Source organism: Rhagoletis pomonella, unplaced genomic scaffold (assembly GCF_013731165.1).
Source record: "Rhagoletis pomonella isolate Grant_MI unplaced genomic scaffold, Rhpom_1.0 Rhpom_scaffold_00006, whole genome shotgun sequence".
NCBI lineage: Eukaryota > Metazoa > Arthropoda > Insecta > Diptera > Tephritidae > Rhagoletis > Rhagoletis pomonella.
In genome coordinates, this window is record NW_023458560.1 from 41,224,312 (window position 1) to 41,241,538 (window position 17,227).

A 17,227-nucleotide genomic window follows, 5' to 3' on the forward strand; every position below is an offset into this window, starting at 1 on the left:
TTTCACAAGAAAGTTAAAATATGTATGTATTCGGAGAAACCACGCCGCCTAAAAAAACTGACAGTTATGCTTGTAAACATACACGGAACCAGAAGTTCAGAAATCGTAGTAAAACTTGCGGGTAGATGACGCGGTGAAATTTACGTCGCTGCTACCGTTTGAATTGTCAAGCTAGAAATTTCTCATTTTAATTTTCGCGGCGACATCTGCGGGTGAAATCACCGGTTGCTTGACCATTTGGCATTTATGCTTGCGTGTTTTCCCGCTCGATATCAGCTGTTAGCGGCAACAGCTGTAGTTTATTTATAAATTTTCTTATCAAGCATATTCCGGCCTCCGTATACTGATAAGGAAAGTGAACATCGAATTTCTTCATTTGAACCATTAGAGTCATGTCAGCCAAACTACAGCATATCCAGAACCTAAGGCACATCTTTCAACGTTCTGCGGAGTCCGAACGACCAGCACAACTGCTCAGCGAAACCAACCAGTACATTCTTAGACCACAGCCCAGTGATGATGGTTGCCGGCTGAGCATACAAATACAAGGTAAAACTTTGGATATCACCCGTAAACACTGTCATGTAGTTGGTTTCGGCAAAGCTGTGCTCGGCATGGCAGTGCAACTGGAAAAGTCGCTCGGGAACCGCCTGGTGAGTGGTGTTCTAAGCATACCAGTGGGCACAAGGCAGCGATTCCGTGATGTGCCCGAGATGCAGTTGCCAACAAACTCGATAATTGAAATTTTTGAAGGCGCACCAAACAATCAACCCGACGAGCAGGCATTCCAGGCAGCACAGCACATCAAAGCACTCGCCGTGAATATGACCGAAAATGATATACTCTTTGTGCTGATATCTGGCGGTGGTTCTGCGCTATTGCCGCTACCGCGTACGTCCCTCAAACTGTCGGAGAAGATGCAGCTGGTACGTCGTTTGGCAAATTGTGGCGCAAGTATTGATGAAATGAATGTGTTGCGCATTGCTTTGTCCGACATAAAGGGTGGTCGGTTGGCAGCCGCCGCAAGTAACGCTTTTGCTGTCGTCTCGTTTGTCATCAGCGATGTTGTGGGCGATCCAGTCGGCATAATAGCCAGTGGTCCGACTTGTTGCGCTCTAGCAAAACGTATGTCGGCGAAAGAGGTACTAGAGAAATATGAATTATTCGCCGATTTACTTGAGCATATCCTCGTGCTAGTGGAGCAGCCGGAAGTGAGAGCAGAAATGGAACCTGCACGCAATAATTATATTTATATGGTAGGTGACAATCGCGTTGCTACAGCGCAGGCTGTGCAGGAAGCACTACAGTGTGGCTACAATCCTTTCATTGCCAGCACAACAGTGGAGGGCGAAGTGCAAGAACTTGTCAGCCAATACAAAGATTTTTTGCACGACCTTTGCAATTTTCGCAAGGGTGCGCTTGATGAGCATGAATTGAAAAAAAGTTTCCCCTTCGATGCGCGAATCTTTCAGCATTTCCTAAAGCCACTTCCCATGTGTGAGCGCACGAAGAAGCCACTGCTACTGATATTGGCAGGTGAACCCACAGTCAAGGTAAGTATCTAGCGCCCTTCGCTTAGCTGGCTCGCGTTAGTAAAAATCTTACGTCTTCCTTCTGCAGGTCACTGGCACCGGTTTGGGCGGCCGCAATCAGGAATTGGCTTTGCGTTTGGCGCTCGCTTTATACGAAAATGCGGATTTCGAAAATGGCATCTTTCTTAGCGCCGGCACGGACGGTATTGATGGTCCGACGCCAGCAGCAGGTGCAATTGGTTGCGATTTGGTGATAAACGACTTTCTGAAGAACACCTCTATGAGTTTAAACAATGTGCAGGCTTACCTGAAATAAATAATATAAAAAAAACTTTTTAATATACAACGCTTTTATAAATGGACTAAAAAGTAGAAAATAATACTTCTCAGTCCCATAGAATTTGTTTTGATAACTTTTGATTTTGAAATTTTAGCAAAAGTCAAGCATTCGATTTAATTGACAATAGTCAAACTACATAACGTAGACCTAAAATTTCTACAGCGAAAGTAGAACTTTGAAATCGATTTTAAGCGGTCGTTATTCATATACCCACATACATACATTCATATATTACTTTTCATATCAATTCAAGTGTATTACATGCGCCCCACGCTTTTCATTTTCAATTTCATAGATTGTTTATAATGACTTGCTAAAATTTCTAAATCAAAAGTTATCAAAACAAATTCTATGGGACTGAGAAGTATTATTTTCTACTTTTTAGTCCATTTATAAAAGCGTTGTATATTAAAAAGTTTTTTTTATATTATTTATTTTCTACTTTTTAGTCCTGTCTGAATAAAATTTTGCAATAGATATTAAAATAATTCAACGATATTAATAGAAAGGTGCACACACATGCATTTACATATGCATGTACATACAAACGAGCACCAATTAATTTTATTTAAAGAAATGGCGTGTCGTCTATTTCCGCCGATATGCGTGTATAAACCCTCCTCAAAGTCTAGCCAAAAAGCCAGCAGTAAGGAAGTGTTTCTTCTAGCAACTTTGAAGGAAAATCCGTTAATTTATGTATAAAGAAAAGCATAGTTCCTGCTGCATTTAATATTGTTGTTTCGTTTTTATTTTTTTTTTTATTTAATGTACATATCTTCTGAATATACTTTGCGCAAATAGTAGATATTTTATTTTAGAGTGAAGATATTAAGTAAATAGAATTTCGACCAAGTCTGCAAGCCTTTAATGATCTTGCTTATAGCTTTTGGTTTCGACAACAGTCAGGTCTATGTAACCGGAACGACCCAGATTAACATCTGACCAGGGATTGTCACTCCATCAACATTCCATAAAAACTCTTTGGGAAATTTGGTTCTGTCCAATAGGACAGAGGCGTTAGTTGCGTTGGGTTTTTCGGGCATACGAAGAGATGATTCGAGTCGCGGGGTGTCTCTCCGCATGCCGGACATTTGTTTGGCACATCTGCATCTAATCTGTTCAGGTATGAGTTCAACCTGCTGCAGTAGCCAGAGCGAAGTTGGGCTATTATGGTACGTGTCTTCCGAGGCAGACGAAGCTCCGTCACGTCTGTGTCTGGTGGTTTTGTGCCTAGAACGGCATTCACAGGTCTGGAGTCTACGTAGCTTGAGACTGACTCCCTGTGAATGCCGCTCAAGGCCTGTCGATAAGCTGAAGGGTCCAGAGGTTTCTTTATGAACCTCTGGACTTCGTCCGTCAGTTCGTAAAGATGCCTTCTGACATGCCTTGGCGAGGGCTCCTCTGCAAGCAGGTGTATACTCGGGTGTCCACGTATGTGGCTCCCTACTAGGATATGCTTGCAGAGCATTGTGTTGTGCTCCTCGTCCGTCGTGCAGGTGGTGTTATGGCGACACCAGAAGGCAACCGGTCGCTGTCCGTAGTGCGGTATTGTGTGCTGTGTGTAGCTTGATCCATTTCCATATAAATATGTTGAATCGGTTGTTGGCTGTAGTCCTGGATCTCGTCCGGAAGTTTGGCTCTGTTTTAAACAAGTGTCTGTTGTTTGTGATTGCTGTAGTAGCGCTTTTACAAGAATCCATTCCGTGTGCTACACTAATTGTGGATAATTAGATAAGCTTTCGACGAAAAATTATTCAATGGGTTTTCCCACTAGCTTTCTTAAGAAGCGAAATAATCCGAAATGATGGAATTAACTCCCTTAGGTCTCAGTTTATTCAGTAGCATGGAAATTCCGTCCTAGGTTAAGGCTTCGGGCGGAGATCGAAAGTTATCTATTGTTGTTGCCGCTGGTGTTGTAAGGGTCCAAATTCGTTAAGGAGTCTCTTGGGGCATTCCTTTGGTCAGACATGACCCTATATCGTTCTGTTTGAGTAGACTGGACGGCAAGCTTTAAAAAGTAACACCTAAACTTATCCTCCAGTTTGAAATTGGTAGGCCTTTGGAGGTGGAGCCTCAGCTGAAAAAAATAGTCGGTGAACATTTCGTACTTGAATTGGTAAACCACCCTGCATTGCACAAGCGAGCTATATCGGAAGTTAATTGGGAGTACGCACTTGAGCAAGTGAGATGAAAGAAAATTCTTCCGGCGGGCGCGAAAGATTCGAGATGTCAGAATTAAATAGAAGTAATATGTACAGCGGTCGTCCCTCGGCAGGCAATGGCAAACCTCCGAGTGTATTTCTGCCATGAAAAACAGCTTCTCATAAAAATACAATCGCCGTTCGGAGTCGGCGTAAAACTGTAGGTCCCTCCGCTTTGTGTGACAACATCAAGGCGCACGCCACAAATCGGAGGAGAAGCTCGGCCAAACACTAACATATGTGTAAGCGCCAATCTATTATTATTATAATATGTACATATATTCTACCATATTGGATGCCACGTTAGTTCTTCTGGGTTGATATCTCAGATCTAGAGTTAGTACTTCACATAATTCGCCGTCCACTGTTTGAGACGGTGAGAGGGAGGGGATATGTCAATGCCAGTGGCATGGCGTAACATCTGATGTGTTCCAAATTGCATCAATATAAAGCATCAGCCTATTTTATTTCTAAACTATAATTGATAGAAATTCCCAATTTGCGCAACTAAGTTCAAAATCGCCATTTGAATGTGTTTGCGGTTATTGGACACTAACATCAATTATAATTTAAAAATAAAAGCGGCTGATGCTTTGCATTGATGCAATTTGGAACTCAGCCTTTCACTATCGAAATTGAAAGCAAAAAATCAGAGCTGGTGTACGCTTACTGGCATTTATGTTGATGCTTAGCTGTGGCCAGTCTCTAGGCCAGATCCAAAGCGAGTTTTTAGGGAATCAGCTGTAAGGACAATTACACTGGTTTACAGCAAAAATGTTCTATGGATGCCCCTATCCAATTCTTATGTAGAATTGCTCGGTGATTCCGATAATCGAGTTAATTTTTTTTCTATGGATACGTTTTCAAAATATTTGCAATTTACCGTTATTCAGCTTAAAAAAAGAGTGGTTCCACTTAATCATGTATGTATGTATATCTTACGAACCAATTGAACAATCGTAATAGGATATAGGGCTGATAGTTTCAAAACAGACGTTATCGTTTTATTTTTAACCTGTTGAAGTTTCGTGTTTTTTAATTTTTTCATAAAAAAAAAAAGTCTGGAGTTATTAATTAATTTCTCAGAAGCTATCAGGCCTATCGAAAATTGATGTATAAACGGTTTTTGGACCACATATTTTATGTCTCGCTTTTGAAAACAGCAAATTTTTTTATGAAACATTAAAAAACTTACATACGCATGTACTTGTGCAACAGCATACATTTATTACATTTTTATTTGAATTCTTCATTAATTTCTGTATGAACAAAAATACTTATGCAGCTTTAAATACAAATCCAAGTCCAAGTCCATAAGTATATGTGCCTAATTGCCTCTAGTAGGTTCAAATGTATTTAAAAACTTAGTTGGATTGTGCGTTGTTCCTTTAGCATACGATTGTCGTACACTTATAAATTTGCATAACAGTTTAATTAATTCATGGGAACCTTGAGTCATCATACATTTCTTAGTAGCTGACTCCTGATTCAGATTCTTTCCCTTGCACTACTCAGATTTTGATTCTCCGCTCTAAATGTTTGCAAGTTTTTTGTAGTTTTATTTGCTTTATTTAAAAATTTTAGCCTCGCTATTTAAATAAATGGAATTCTTCAAATGGCAATTATTGTAATAAGTACTTGGAAGCTGCGCATTGCGCCGGTGTTGAATCATTGGCGCTTCTGTGGAAAATAAATTAAAGTGAATTGTCCACACATAAATCGTGCGCCAACCAACCACTTGTTCGTACTGCTATGCACATGTCGAACTACTCAATTTGTTCGCCCTCCAATATAGCGACACCACTGCTGGGTCCATAGTGAGCCTCCTTCTCGCATACATATGTGTATGTATGCAAATAAGTGACAAATGAACTAAAGCAAAGTTCAATTGAATTTGTTTAAATATGCATAAAAAACGCGCACACTTTTCGTATACATATTTACATACTAACAAAGATCTATTCCTAGTATAAGTCGTGTAAATGCTAAAAATTTATCTCGCATGCAGCGTTCCAATACCCACACACGACATTTTAATTTGAGGGTTCTCTCAAGGCTGGCACTTTTATAAGTTTTGTACAAAAAGCTCAGAAAGGTGTATGTGACCCCTTAAGACCTGGCCTTCTCAAAATAACCTACACCCCTATTGCGAATGTCGACTGGCAGTAGATAAACGACTATTAAGCGATTATCGATTGGCGATGCTATTGCGAGTGTCGCTTAGTCGCTCAATTAGCGACTGTGAATACTTTTTAATCGCTCATTCTTCTATTGCTGTTTTTAGTCGTTGGAGTTTGCGTTCATAAAATTTACATAAGAAAGTGGTACTATAATGGATAAAAAGTAAGTCAATTGAACTGGAAGTTGTAAAAAATTGTGAAATATACATATCATGTATGTGTCTGAATTACAGATCAAAAATTATAAGCAACAAAAGGCAACTTGCGCGGTTGTTCGTACTGATGCAGGAGAGTGAAGACATAGGCAAAGGAATTTCCGGAAAGAGTAGGGTAGGAAGCTCCGCTTCTATTGGAAAAGATACATATACAATATTTCTTGTGCATATAACTCCGGCTACGCCATCCACAGTGTTTTTGCGCAGAACCAACATCAAAAGTTTATACGAAATTTGAAATCTTTATTTTAAATTAAAGTTTAATTCTTTCAATACACTTGTTATGTTGTTATGTTAAAATTTTTAAACTCGGGTCACGCGTTTGGACACAAAAACCCAACATCATTGTACTTAACTTAACCGTACCGTATTTCTTAAACTTCCATAAAGTTTATTAATGAGGAAAACAGCTTTTCCTGCAAATCATATAAACCCTAAAAACTGTGAAGCATCGGGAACGCAACTTCTATTCATAAAACTCACACGTGTACATACACCTTCAAAGTCCAAGGGATCCGACGAATCTCGCAATTCCCTCCTTGCTTTAGCTAACTCTACTAATCTATTAGCTTCCGCATCATCTTCCTCATCACTAAACCATATTTCAACTGTGTCCATTTTTTAAATTTTATAATAAAAGCAATTATTTTAAAAATGATGTAAATAAAACACTCAAGAAACAAATGTAAACAAACAAACAATTCTGTCAACCATTCACAATAGTACAAATTTTTATCGATCAAGTTACACAATAGCAAAATAAAAGATGATCGACTCGATCGACAAATTTCTATTCTACTGCCAGTCGACACTCGCAATAGGGGCCCTAATCTCTTAATAGGGCCTTGTTGTTACTCAAAGAAGTTTTGCGTTTTTTCTCAATCCAGCTAAATAATGATTTCTGTTCCATTTCAAGCTGTAAACAGTGGTCTCAATGTGACCCTCATACGTGGTTTACAATTTACTTAGCCAATTCCCAAATTATTTCAAAACTTCTCTTTAGGGCACAGCAAAGTGTGCCAAAGCAGCTTACCTAGAAAATCTATATCCTAACAAATAAGCCTGCTTCTTCTCAGTCTCTACCGTTCTTCGTAAGCATGAGAAACGAACATGGCGGACTTGAACATTTTCATAAGAATGAATATATCTTTTGTAGACATTGGGAACTCCTTGTTATTCTGCCAGTTTTATACTTTTTTTGATTTATTAGATTCATTAATTGGGCATTGAGTACAGGTTGAAGCGCCTATATATATGTATGTATTTATTTATGTGAGCATTGTTGGTTGGTTGAGTGGTTTTAGTACAGTGAAATCAAAGGTCGTTTTATTTGTAGTTATCTGTGCGTTTAAATATTTTCATACACAAAAATTGGCTTACCTAACGAGGTGTGACAGCTGCGATATCTCCTTTTAGACGGTCTTCTAAGAAGTGACAAAGTGCTAACAAACGAAAAGGGATGTAGCCCACCGCACAGTAACTTTCGTTAAGTTTCCCCTCCAATAAGTTACCGTACAGTGGGGCTTATTGTTAGCGGCTGGAAAGATAGCCGTAACTTATGTATGTGTTTGTGTGCTCTTACATCAAGTGACAAAACGCGGATTAGGGTGGTGCAATATATTTAGTCTGGACGATCGCTTAGACGAGCGGAAAGGACGAGTTTCCGCGCCGTCGCGTCGTTGCTGCTTACGCTGCGATCGTGATGACGGGCGGAGAGGACTTGTTTCCGCGCCGTCGTGTTGTCGCCAGTTGTATTGTGGACGCGTTTGCGAGCGGAAAGAACGAGTTTCCGCGTCGCGCCAGTTGTGTTGTGCGCGGTTTGGCGAGCGGAAAGGACGAGTTTCCGCGTCGCGCCAGTTGTGTTGTGCGCGGGTTGGCGAGCGGAAAGGGGGAAGAGTCGATCCTCTCTAACCCCTCCAATTCCTCCTCTGCGACCTGCTGCGCCCACGACTTCGTCTGCCCCGTTACGTCAATAGAGAGGGCCCCATCCGAGCTCTCGCCATCGTTGATCGCGTGCGCTGGTTGCCTTCGGTCTTCGCAGTCATCTAGATGGAGCGAGGTGTGATGCTTTTCGCGACATCTGTGGCATCGACCCTTGCTGCTGCACATGTCGAGGCGGTGGAACGGCGAGAGGCAGTTTGGGCAATATTTATGCAGCAGGACTGCACGCAACCTTGCTTCGACCGCTTTGCCGCGGTAAAGGGGGCATAGTCGAATGCCATGAGCTCCGCCGCACAACCGGCATAAAACCGTAAATTTATCGGGGCGTTCTTCCGCCTGAGCGCGATTGGCCGAGAAACGAGTCATTCTGTAAATGTGACTCGTCGTTATGACCGTAGGTGTAAAAAAATTACGTACTATTATTTTTTGGTTGGGTGGCAAGTGGCGAATATATGTATGCCTGTATGTCTGTCTGTTTTATATACGTGTGATATCCTTATGTACATGTATATATACTATTTGTTTATTTATTTAATTTGTTTTGAATTGGCGAGGTACAAAACTGGGCCAATTCAGACTTTCAGTCCCCGCGTACTTGTGCGTTATTAAGTATAGACTAATGGTCTTACTCTTAAAAAATAAATAGACTTACAGAGCTCTACAAAGTGGCGTTTTTACAAAAAAGTTGCAATTTATAAAGCGGTTAAAGCCTTCTTTATTTTCAATGAATTTGAGCGCAAGGTTTTGTGTTTGGGTACAAAAGAGATCTGTGTAAGGCGACCATTGGTATAAGATTCTATTTCATTACATTTGTTGCACTTTGCTTTTGTATCGAACAGACCTTTACGTAGTACAAATTGTCCGATCACTGCTTCCCCGAACACACCGTGAAATTTGTAATCTCGTAAAAGGTGCCATTTGTGGTTTTGTGGTGAGTTTCACCACTTGGCCTGGCAGAGCGAAAGAAAATATCCTCACTATAGGTTCGAGACGGGGCTAAGCCAGTAAATAGTACATCAGTGTTGCCAGGTAGAACCTAAGTGAGTATGAACAGAGAACGTATAGTTATGAGAAGATGCAAATTTTTGTATCGTAAAAACGAAAGTCTGAAACGTTTCAACGATGGGTTTTCACCGCGGTTATTTAACATTTCAAATTGACTTTACAGAGTGGTGTGCAGGAAAAATGTTGTCAACAGTATTGTGCAGACAGTATTATCAGAGAACGTATAGTTATGAGAAGATGCAAATTTTTGTATCGTAAAAACGAAAGTCTGAAACGTTTCAACGATGGGTTTTCACCGCGGTTATTTAACATTTCAAATTGACTTTACAGAGTGGTGTGCAGGAAAAATGTTGTCAACAGTATTGTGCAGACAGTATTATGCAGAAAATATGTTAAAACCTATAGGTATGTATGTAAATTATACTTTTCTAATCTAAATGGTAAAAATTGCGCCAAAATTGATACAAAAGGAGGGAAAAATGACATTTCTCCTAAAATTTTCTCTGACATCGTGAAAAAGTCGAAATTGGTGGTGTAAAGCAAAGCTTTAATTTGTGAGTAATTGATTTATTTTTAAAAATAAAAATGCCTGTAAGGAAGTGCAAAGTGCGTGGATGCAACAATACTAATGCATCATTTCGTATGTATTGTTTTCCTCAGGAGTGGGAAATGGCAAGAAAGTGGAGGGAGAACCTCAACATCTTGCCAACAGATAACTTGCCGGCGCCGTCCAATTGCTTCGTATGCTCCATTCATTTTGAAAGAGACGCAATGGGGTCAAAAATGTTGAAAAGGAATGCTATTCCTACGTTGAATTTGGGTGAGAATTTGGAGAAGTTAAAAATAGTAATAATCGGCGCTATTATTGTTGTCGATATCCACGTCGATGTCATTGTTTCATCAAAAAATAGCCCTATGAGGAAAGGTGGTCCTCGCAAAAATATGTACTGTGGTCAGCGTACGAGGGACTTGCGACTTACGAGGGCAACTTTTAGATGCAAAAATTACATCGACAACTATATATAATATAATAGGGCCGAATATTCTGATTCTGAAATAAATATTTAAATTTTATGTACCTACATACATACATATACATGCATTTGCAGATTTACAGCGTGGCGACAAATTTTTTTCAAAAATAGAAATGTCCTTTAGAGATTTTACCTAAATTTTATTCATTGGTTTTAAAATTTTAATCCTTATTGGCATTTGCCAGCAGTGTAAACATTGGGAGATAAGTACTTGTGGCACGCAAGACTTTTTCAGATGTATTTTCTCCTAGACTTTGTATAACAAAAGACAAAAAAAAACGAAAAAAGTATAGGGTCACTGGAATGAATGGGCGTCCTAGTCACTAGTTCCTAGACTATTCGATTTCTGAGTATGAGGCCTTATGTTGGACAAAATGGGGTGCTCAAAATGAAGGAAATTAGTCTATGGGTATAAGTAAAAAACAGGGTCAAATTTTAAAAAACTAATTAATACAATTAAAGTAAAACCTGTGGAAAATTAACTATAAAATGATTTTATTCTTAAAAAAAACCTGGATAACAGTTATTAGTCGCCACCCTGTATATATGTGTTGGAATTTGTGATGTGTACATTAGGGTTGTTTATATGTCTGTATGTATTTGTGATGTGTACATTGGGGTGGTCGGTTTGTTTTAACGAATATACATTAGCACTGATACATGCTTTTTGGTACTCGATGATATCTGTGGCATTTTATCAAAACAACTTAAGTTACTTTAGAAGGTTTGTCTTTGAATTTAAAAATAACTAAGTTTGCTTTGATAAGTTTGATTTGATTTTGATCAGCTTTTGCTTGCTAATTTTGTGAAAATAAAAAAAATACTTCACTTATGCATGCGAAAATGTTAATCTATAATGGAATTAAAATGGAAAGTGGCACAAGCTAGTTAGTTACATTGTTTTCTTGAAGACAGCATGTTGATAATGAAATTGCTTCTCAAATTGAATGCAACCTGCGTAATGGCTTTCTATTTTGATGATTTTTGACAAGCAATGTGTGTGAGGAAATTGAAAGGCAAAACTGATTGTGTGTCGTCATCGTTAATCAATAAAATATTGTTTAGGAACCCAAGGGAAAACTGCTTATTTCGAGAAAAGGAGTTTTAATAAAATGCCACAGTGTAGATATTTAATCACGATTTACTTACATATGTATAAATTAAGTTCAGCTTTGGTGTATGTTTATGGGCTGGGTTCTCCAACTCAACTTTACTTAGATTAGCCAATTTTTTAGACTTAGTCAAGAATAAGCTGTGTAAAAAGTAGGCTAACTTTTGGCTTAAGTCCAAAAAATGGCTAATCTAAGTTAAGTTGAGTTGGAGAAACCAGCCTTATGTATCACTGATGTACATATGGAAATATACTTATGTACATGATTATTAAACGTATGTATTTAAGTTTACGTTATGGGTAGTTTGGTGGTTAGGAGTAATAGTAACCAAATTTTGTAGGCTCTGAATATATTCCACCGCACTCATACCAACCAGTGCCAATAAGTCGAAGCTGTTGTGTTAAGGGCTGCGATTCTGACAGGAAGAGGAAATTGTTCGAATTTCCCAAAACGGAAGTGGCTCGCAACGAATGGGCGCTAGCCTGCAGTATACCTATTCCTCTTGAACAAAATGGCAAATTATATATTTCCGAGCGTCATTTCGAGACGAAATTTGTCTCAACCAAACGGCTGTTGAATAGAGCTTTTCCAAGGCTAAATCTTGATCAATGCGATCAATATCAGCCATCACCAAATATAGAAAACAGCGTTTCTTCGGAGTGGGTACTACAGCCCGTACAACGAACGTATTGCGATCCGGTTCCAGACTCTGGAAAAGATCTAACGTTTCAAGAGTTTGAATTATATTCAGATTATGAGGAGAAAAGAAAACGTTTCGATGTGGGCAATACCGATGAAGTATTCAATACTAAAAAATCTTCATATGATGAAGAACATTATTCGAAAATGGAAAAAGTATACCAGAAGAATGAGTTTAAATTGCGACAAACTATTAAAAGCCTTGAAATTAAGATTCAGCAATTAAATGAAAAATATTCCCTACTAAAATCTGTGTCAATTGTGCCATCTAATGACGCTAGCAAACATGCCATATCTTTCGCCAAAATGATCGTTAATACAACCAAGTCATACAACGATGATGAAAGAACTTGGCGCAAAATATTAACTACATGTCAAGTAAGGCGTATACTTTCATGCGCGATGATCTTGAATTCGCATTGCCCCACAAAACAACATTGCTGCGTTGGCGTCCGATCCGCTATGTAACACCTGGCATCAACAAACTGGTGTTTGACAATTTAGAAAAAATTTTAAAAAACATGACCGAAAATGAGCGCATTTACGAAATTTTATTTGATGAAATCGCAATAAAAAATGATCTCACATACAATAAATCCAAAGATATTATTGATGGTTTCGTCGATGATGGGGAAGGACATCGGGAGGCCGTTATTGGCAACAAAAGCTGTTTTTTTATGGCAAAAGGCATTTTGTCTAAATGGAAGTACATACTTTCGTATACAATTTCCAAGGATGGTGAAAGGGGTGTAAACCTTCTGAATTTGTTAAAAATTAATATAAATGCCGCAGAGAAAATTGGTCTGCACGTAAGGGCCGTTGTTTGCGACCAAGGAAGTAACAATGTGGCGTTGAGCAAAATGTTGCACATTACTCCTGATGCTCCATATTTCATTCACAATGAAAAAAAAAATCATTTTCTGTTTTTTCTTTTTATGGTACTGAGGATTTGGTTACGGATGAAAAAAATTTAAAATAATCTGTGGATATATATAAATATATTTTTATAAACTCTTAGAGGTATAGAAATTTTTAAAATTAAAAAATAAATCAAATAATTTGTTTGCATATATGCATATGGTGTTCAAGGCACATTGTACAAAAATTGTGGCGCGTCATGGACAAAAATTTTATAATTTCGGACCGAAAAATATGAAAACGAGCTAAGTTGCCACGTTACATTTGTGACATTCCGATAAAACCAAATATGTTTGTGATTTTAGAAGTTTTGATTTTATTAAAAAAAAATCTATGTATTTTCCTGCAGAAATCGTAGACTTTTATTTAATGTTTATTAAAATTACACCTTAAAATACTAGTTAATGGTTGAAATATTGGAAGGGAACAGAGAAATTGAGTGTTTTGTCAAAAATTAACAAAAATTACCAAAATTCGAGATAACTTATTTTACTGGATATAGAGAAATAATTGCCACTTTTCACTTGGCTTGCCGAGATTTCTTCAATTTTACATTTTAGAATTTTTGTGTCGGATTGACAAAGTTGCGCTTGAGGGTGATGAATTTGCGGGGAGATGTGCTGCTGTAGTATTTAAGAATGGAATATCTTGACCTTGAGAAATATGCGAATGCGTTTATGATTGAAATAGTTATTGTTGTATTTGAGTATACGTGTAATTATGCGCATATGTATGTATGCTGCCGTGATTTGTACATGTGTACATTTATATGCATGTTCGTAGTTTTTTTGGCAGTAATATGCACATACATATATATGCATGTAAAAACGTTATCAAGTAATGGAGCATGTATGTACATACATATATATGCGTGGGAAATGCATTTTCATTTGAATCCAAAACTATTGGGGCATATTCGTAGTTGAAATAAAGTTTGCAGCTTTTCACAGATATTCCATTGAAAATAATGTAAAAAAGGTATAACTAATTTTAATGTCGACTTTATTTTAACCAGGGTACGAAAATAAACCTTACAAAACAATTCCCATTTGCTCATCGATCATCATATCATTTGTGGTTTTGTACAGTTTTGTAAATAGTCAGAAACAAATTGTAAGATTCACTGTCATTTTCCCCAACGAGAAACGTTTGCTTTTCGTTTGTGACAATTGTACCATAGGGTACGTTTTATATGTATGCAAACGTTTCAATTACGTGAAAAATAATTTTTTCTGTAAATTTTCATATCCAATTCAATTAAAAAACATTTTTATTTTTTTATTCATTGCAGCCATTCGTTTTGTATTTGTTTATTGCATATATGTGCACACATAAATATATTTTCCCTGCACGATTCATTTCGTTTGTTGTTTCGTCTGTAACTACTAAACTACTGTAGTGTACTATCGCCAAAGTGAACTCAGCCGTTTTGTTTCGTATTGTACCGAACTGTTAAAGTAATAAACGAAACGAAATAGTAACGTACAATATAGTTTATTTTCGTACACTGATTTTAACTATGAATATGCCCCAGTTATTTATGTATATATATAAATACGAGCATTGCAGTGAAAAATGATCATGCAACACATTTTTTGTCAAAATAAATGTTCATAAAACTCAAAAATAAGGCTGACTTCCAAAACGTCAATTGCTTTGCATACGTACAAAGTATAAGGTTCCATAACGTCGAACTACAAAATATTGGCAATGTACACTGTTCCAAAACGCAGCCGAAAAGTTATCGAAACGCATCGCTGGAGCAATCAGCGCATCAGAAACAAAGTTGATGCTTCGTTTGTTATTCAGAAATTCAGAAAAATTGGTCATTGCTATATTGAATATTTAAAATATGCAATGCATATGGTGCAATGTGTCGCAACTCTGCATATACAAACAGTTTGAATACCGCAGTATAACAGTTTCCAAACATTGTATTGATACGTTTTGGAAGTCAGCCTAACTTTTCGAGAAAAACAACTTTGAAGTTAGTTAACAAGCGCATTGCATTTGTACACTTTTTAGTCAATGTGTCCATATTTAAAATTAATTTGTGAAAAAACTAAGGCAGCTAGAAAGCTGTGGTTTGTTGCATTGAAAATAGTGTAGCATCTACCATGCGAATCGGTAAAAAAGTAAACTCGATTTTTTTTACCCAAAGCGCCTCTGAAATGCCGACGGCAAATCTGAATCGATCACAATCACCATTTTACGAAATGAGGATTGGGCACCAACGTACAACTCATAATGTTTTAAATAAGTAGAGCAATTACTGAAAAAAAACACATTCAATGCATATCCAATAATTTATTTATTTTTAATTGTAATTACAAGTTTTTGTTTTCATATGCTTGCTGGTTTGGTTAACAGATGATAAACATTCAGTTTGCAGGTTTGCAGACTTTGCAGCACAGTAACATGAAATTTAGCATTTCTCTGTTACGACCCATGGTTGAAACGTTTCAGAAAATAATGAAGAAGAGCAGATTTACGATTTGCATCTTCTCATAACTATACGTTCTCTGTTAATATAGAAGCAATCGTGCTGGTTTTACCACAATTAACCGGGGATCTTCCGACTTGTCAGATAAGCACAATGACAGACTTGGTCTTCGCGGACAAAAGATTCTTCGTCAATGAGCCAGTTGACCTGGTCTTAGGAGGAGATATTTACCCGCAAATAATTTTAAGCGGAATGAGGAAGAACGTATTAAATATGCTTCTCGCGCAAGAGACCGTCCCAGCAAAAAATCGGTAATCACTTTTAGTAGTAACGTGTTCTAGAAGGCATAGCGTTGTAATGCCTTAGAATTTTTTCGCTTCTTTTAGGCATTGCCGGTAATGCAAAGTAGAATGTCCTACAATATTTTATTTATTTCGCTTCTTTGTTTCATTTCGGTGAATGCAAAGTAGAATGTCCTATAATATTTATTTTTTAATTCGCTTCTTTGCTTCATTTCCGGGAATGCAAAGTAGAATGTCCTACAATATTATATTTGTTTCGCTTCTTTGCTTGATTTCAGGGAATGCAAAGTAGAATGTCCTACAATATTTTTTTTTATTTCCATTCTTTGCTTCATTTCGGAGAATGCAAAGTAGAATGCTGCATCGTAGTGAGCTGAAAAATAGAATGAATATCCAAAAATTCTTTTTCTACCGTTACTTTCTGTGGAAATTTGTCTCGCATAAAAATCATGTTTTGCTTTGTTCAATTTGCCGCGAAGTTGAAGTCAGTCAATGAAGTGAACTACAAGAGTGAGGAAGTACGATTTTAAGCTAAGTATGCACTTATTTAGGCATTCTACATTAGTTTCTCTGTAAGGCATTCTTTGCTAGCTTCTCTGGATTCTGTTTATCCATGCGTTCTCCCTTCGTTTTAAGGTAATGCTGCGGGTAGGGGCTTACCGCCAATGACATGCCCATGTTAAAATAAGGCCTTCTTGAAGCAAAAGGGTAAGCGATTCCCATCGCCTAGCTCGTTTCCACTTTCGTTTCTGTGGTAATCGTGTTTTTTGCTGGGGTGTTCGGTTGGATACTGACTGGTCGCGCGGATTCAGTCAGTCCAACTAACAATATCGTATCGTATTTTAACGAATTCACGTTGGACAAGCTAGCTGCATTTTGGGAGCTGGAGGATGTCCCAAAGAAAAAAGGCATCAACAAAGATGATAAATACTGCGAAGAGCTCTTCAAAGCAACTACAACACGAAATACCGATGGAAAATACATTGTGTCTCTACCTTTTAAACGGGATTTTCCGAAAAATGTGTGCTTAGGACCTTCGCTGAAAAGTGTATGCTCTCAGTTCTACCGGAACGAGACGCGACTAGCGAAAAAGCCTGTCCTTCAAACAGAGTACAACCGGGTTGTATCTGAATACGAGACACTAGCACATATGTCAAAAATTAATAAAAAGCATTTCACCAGATTCAACGGACTGCTATTTTTTACCGCACCACGCCGTTTTAAAGGAAAAAGCACCATTACAAAGGTCAGGGTTGTATTCAACGCATCATGCCCAACCGCTAATGGCATGAGTTTGGAATGATG

At 37.9% G+C, this 17,227-nt stretch overlaps 1 protein-coding gene across 1 annotated transcript; it reads left to right on the forward strand.

Annotated features, from left to right (window-relative positions):
• The first annotated feature begins 317 nt into the window (after positions 1–317).
• Positions 318–1,895, forward strand: LOC118740758 (glycerate kinase-like). The gene is made up of 2 exons (XM_036472417.1): positions 318–1,553; positions 1,621–1,895. Exons 1-2 carry the CDS (start codon positions 393–395, stop codon positions 1,846–1,848), a joined length of 1,389 nt encoding a protein of 462 aa, XP_036328310.1. The 5' UTR covers positions 318–392; the 3' UTR covers positions 1,849–1,895.
• Positions 1,896–17,227: the final 15,332 nt, after the last annotated feature.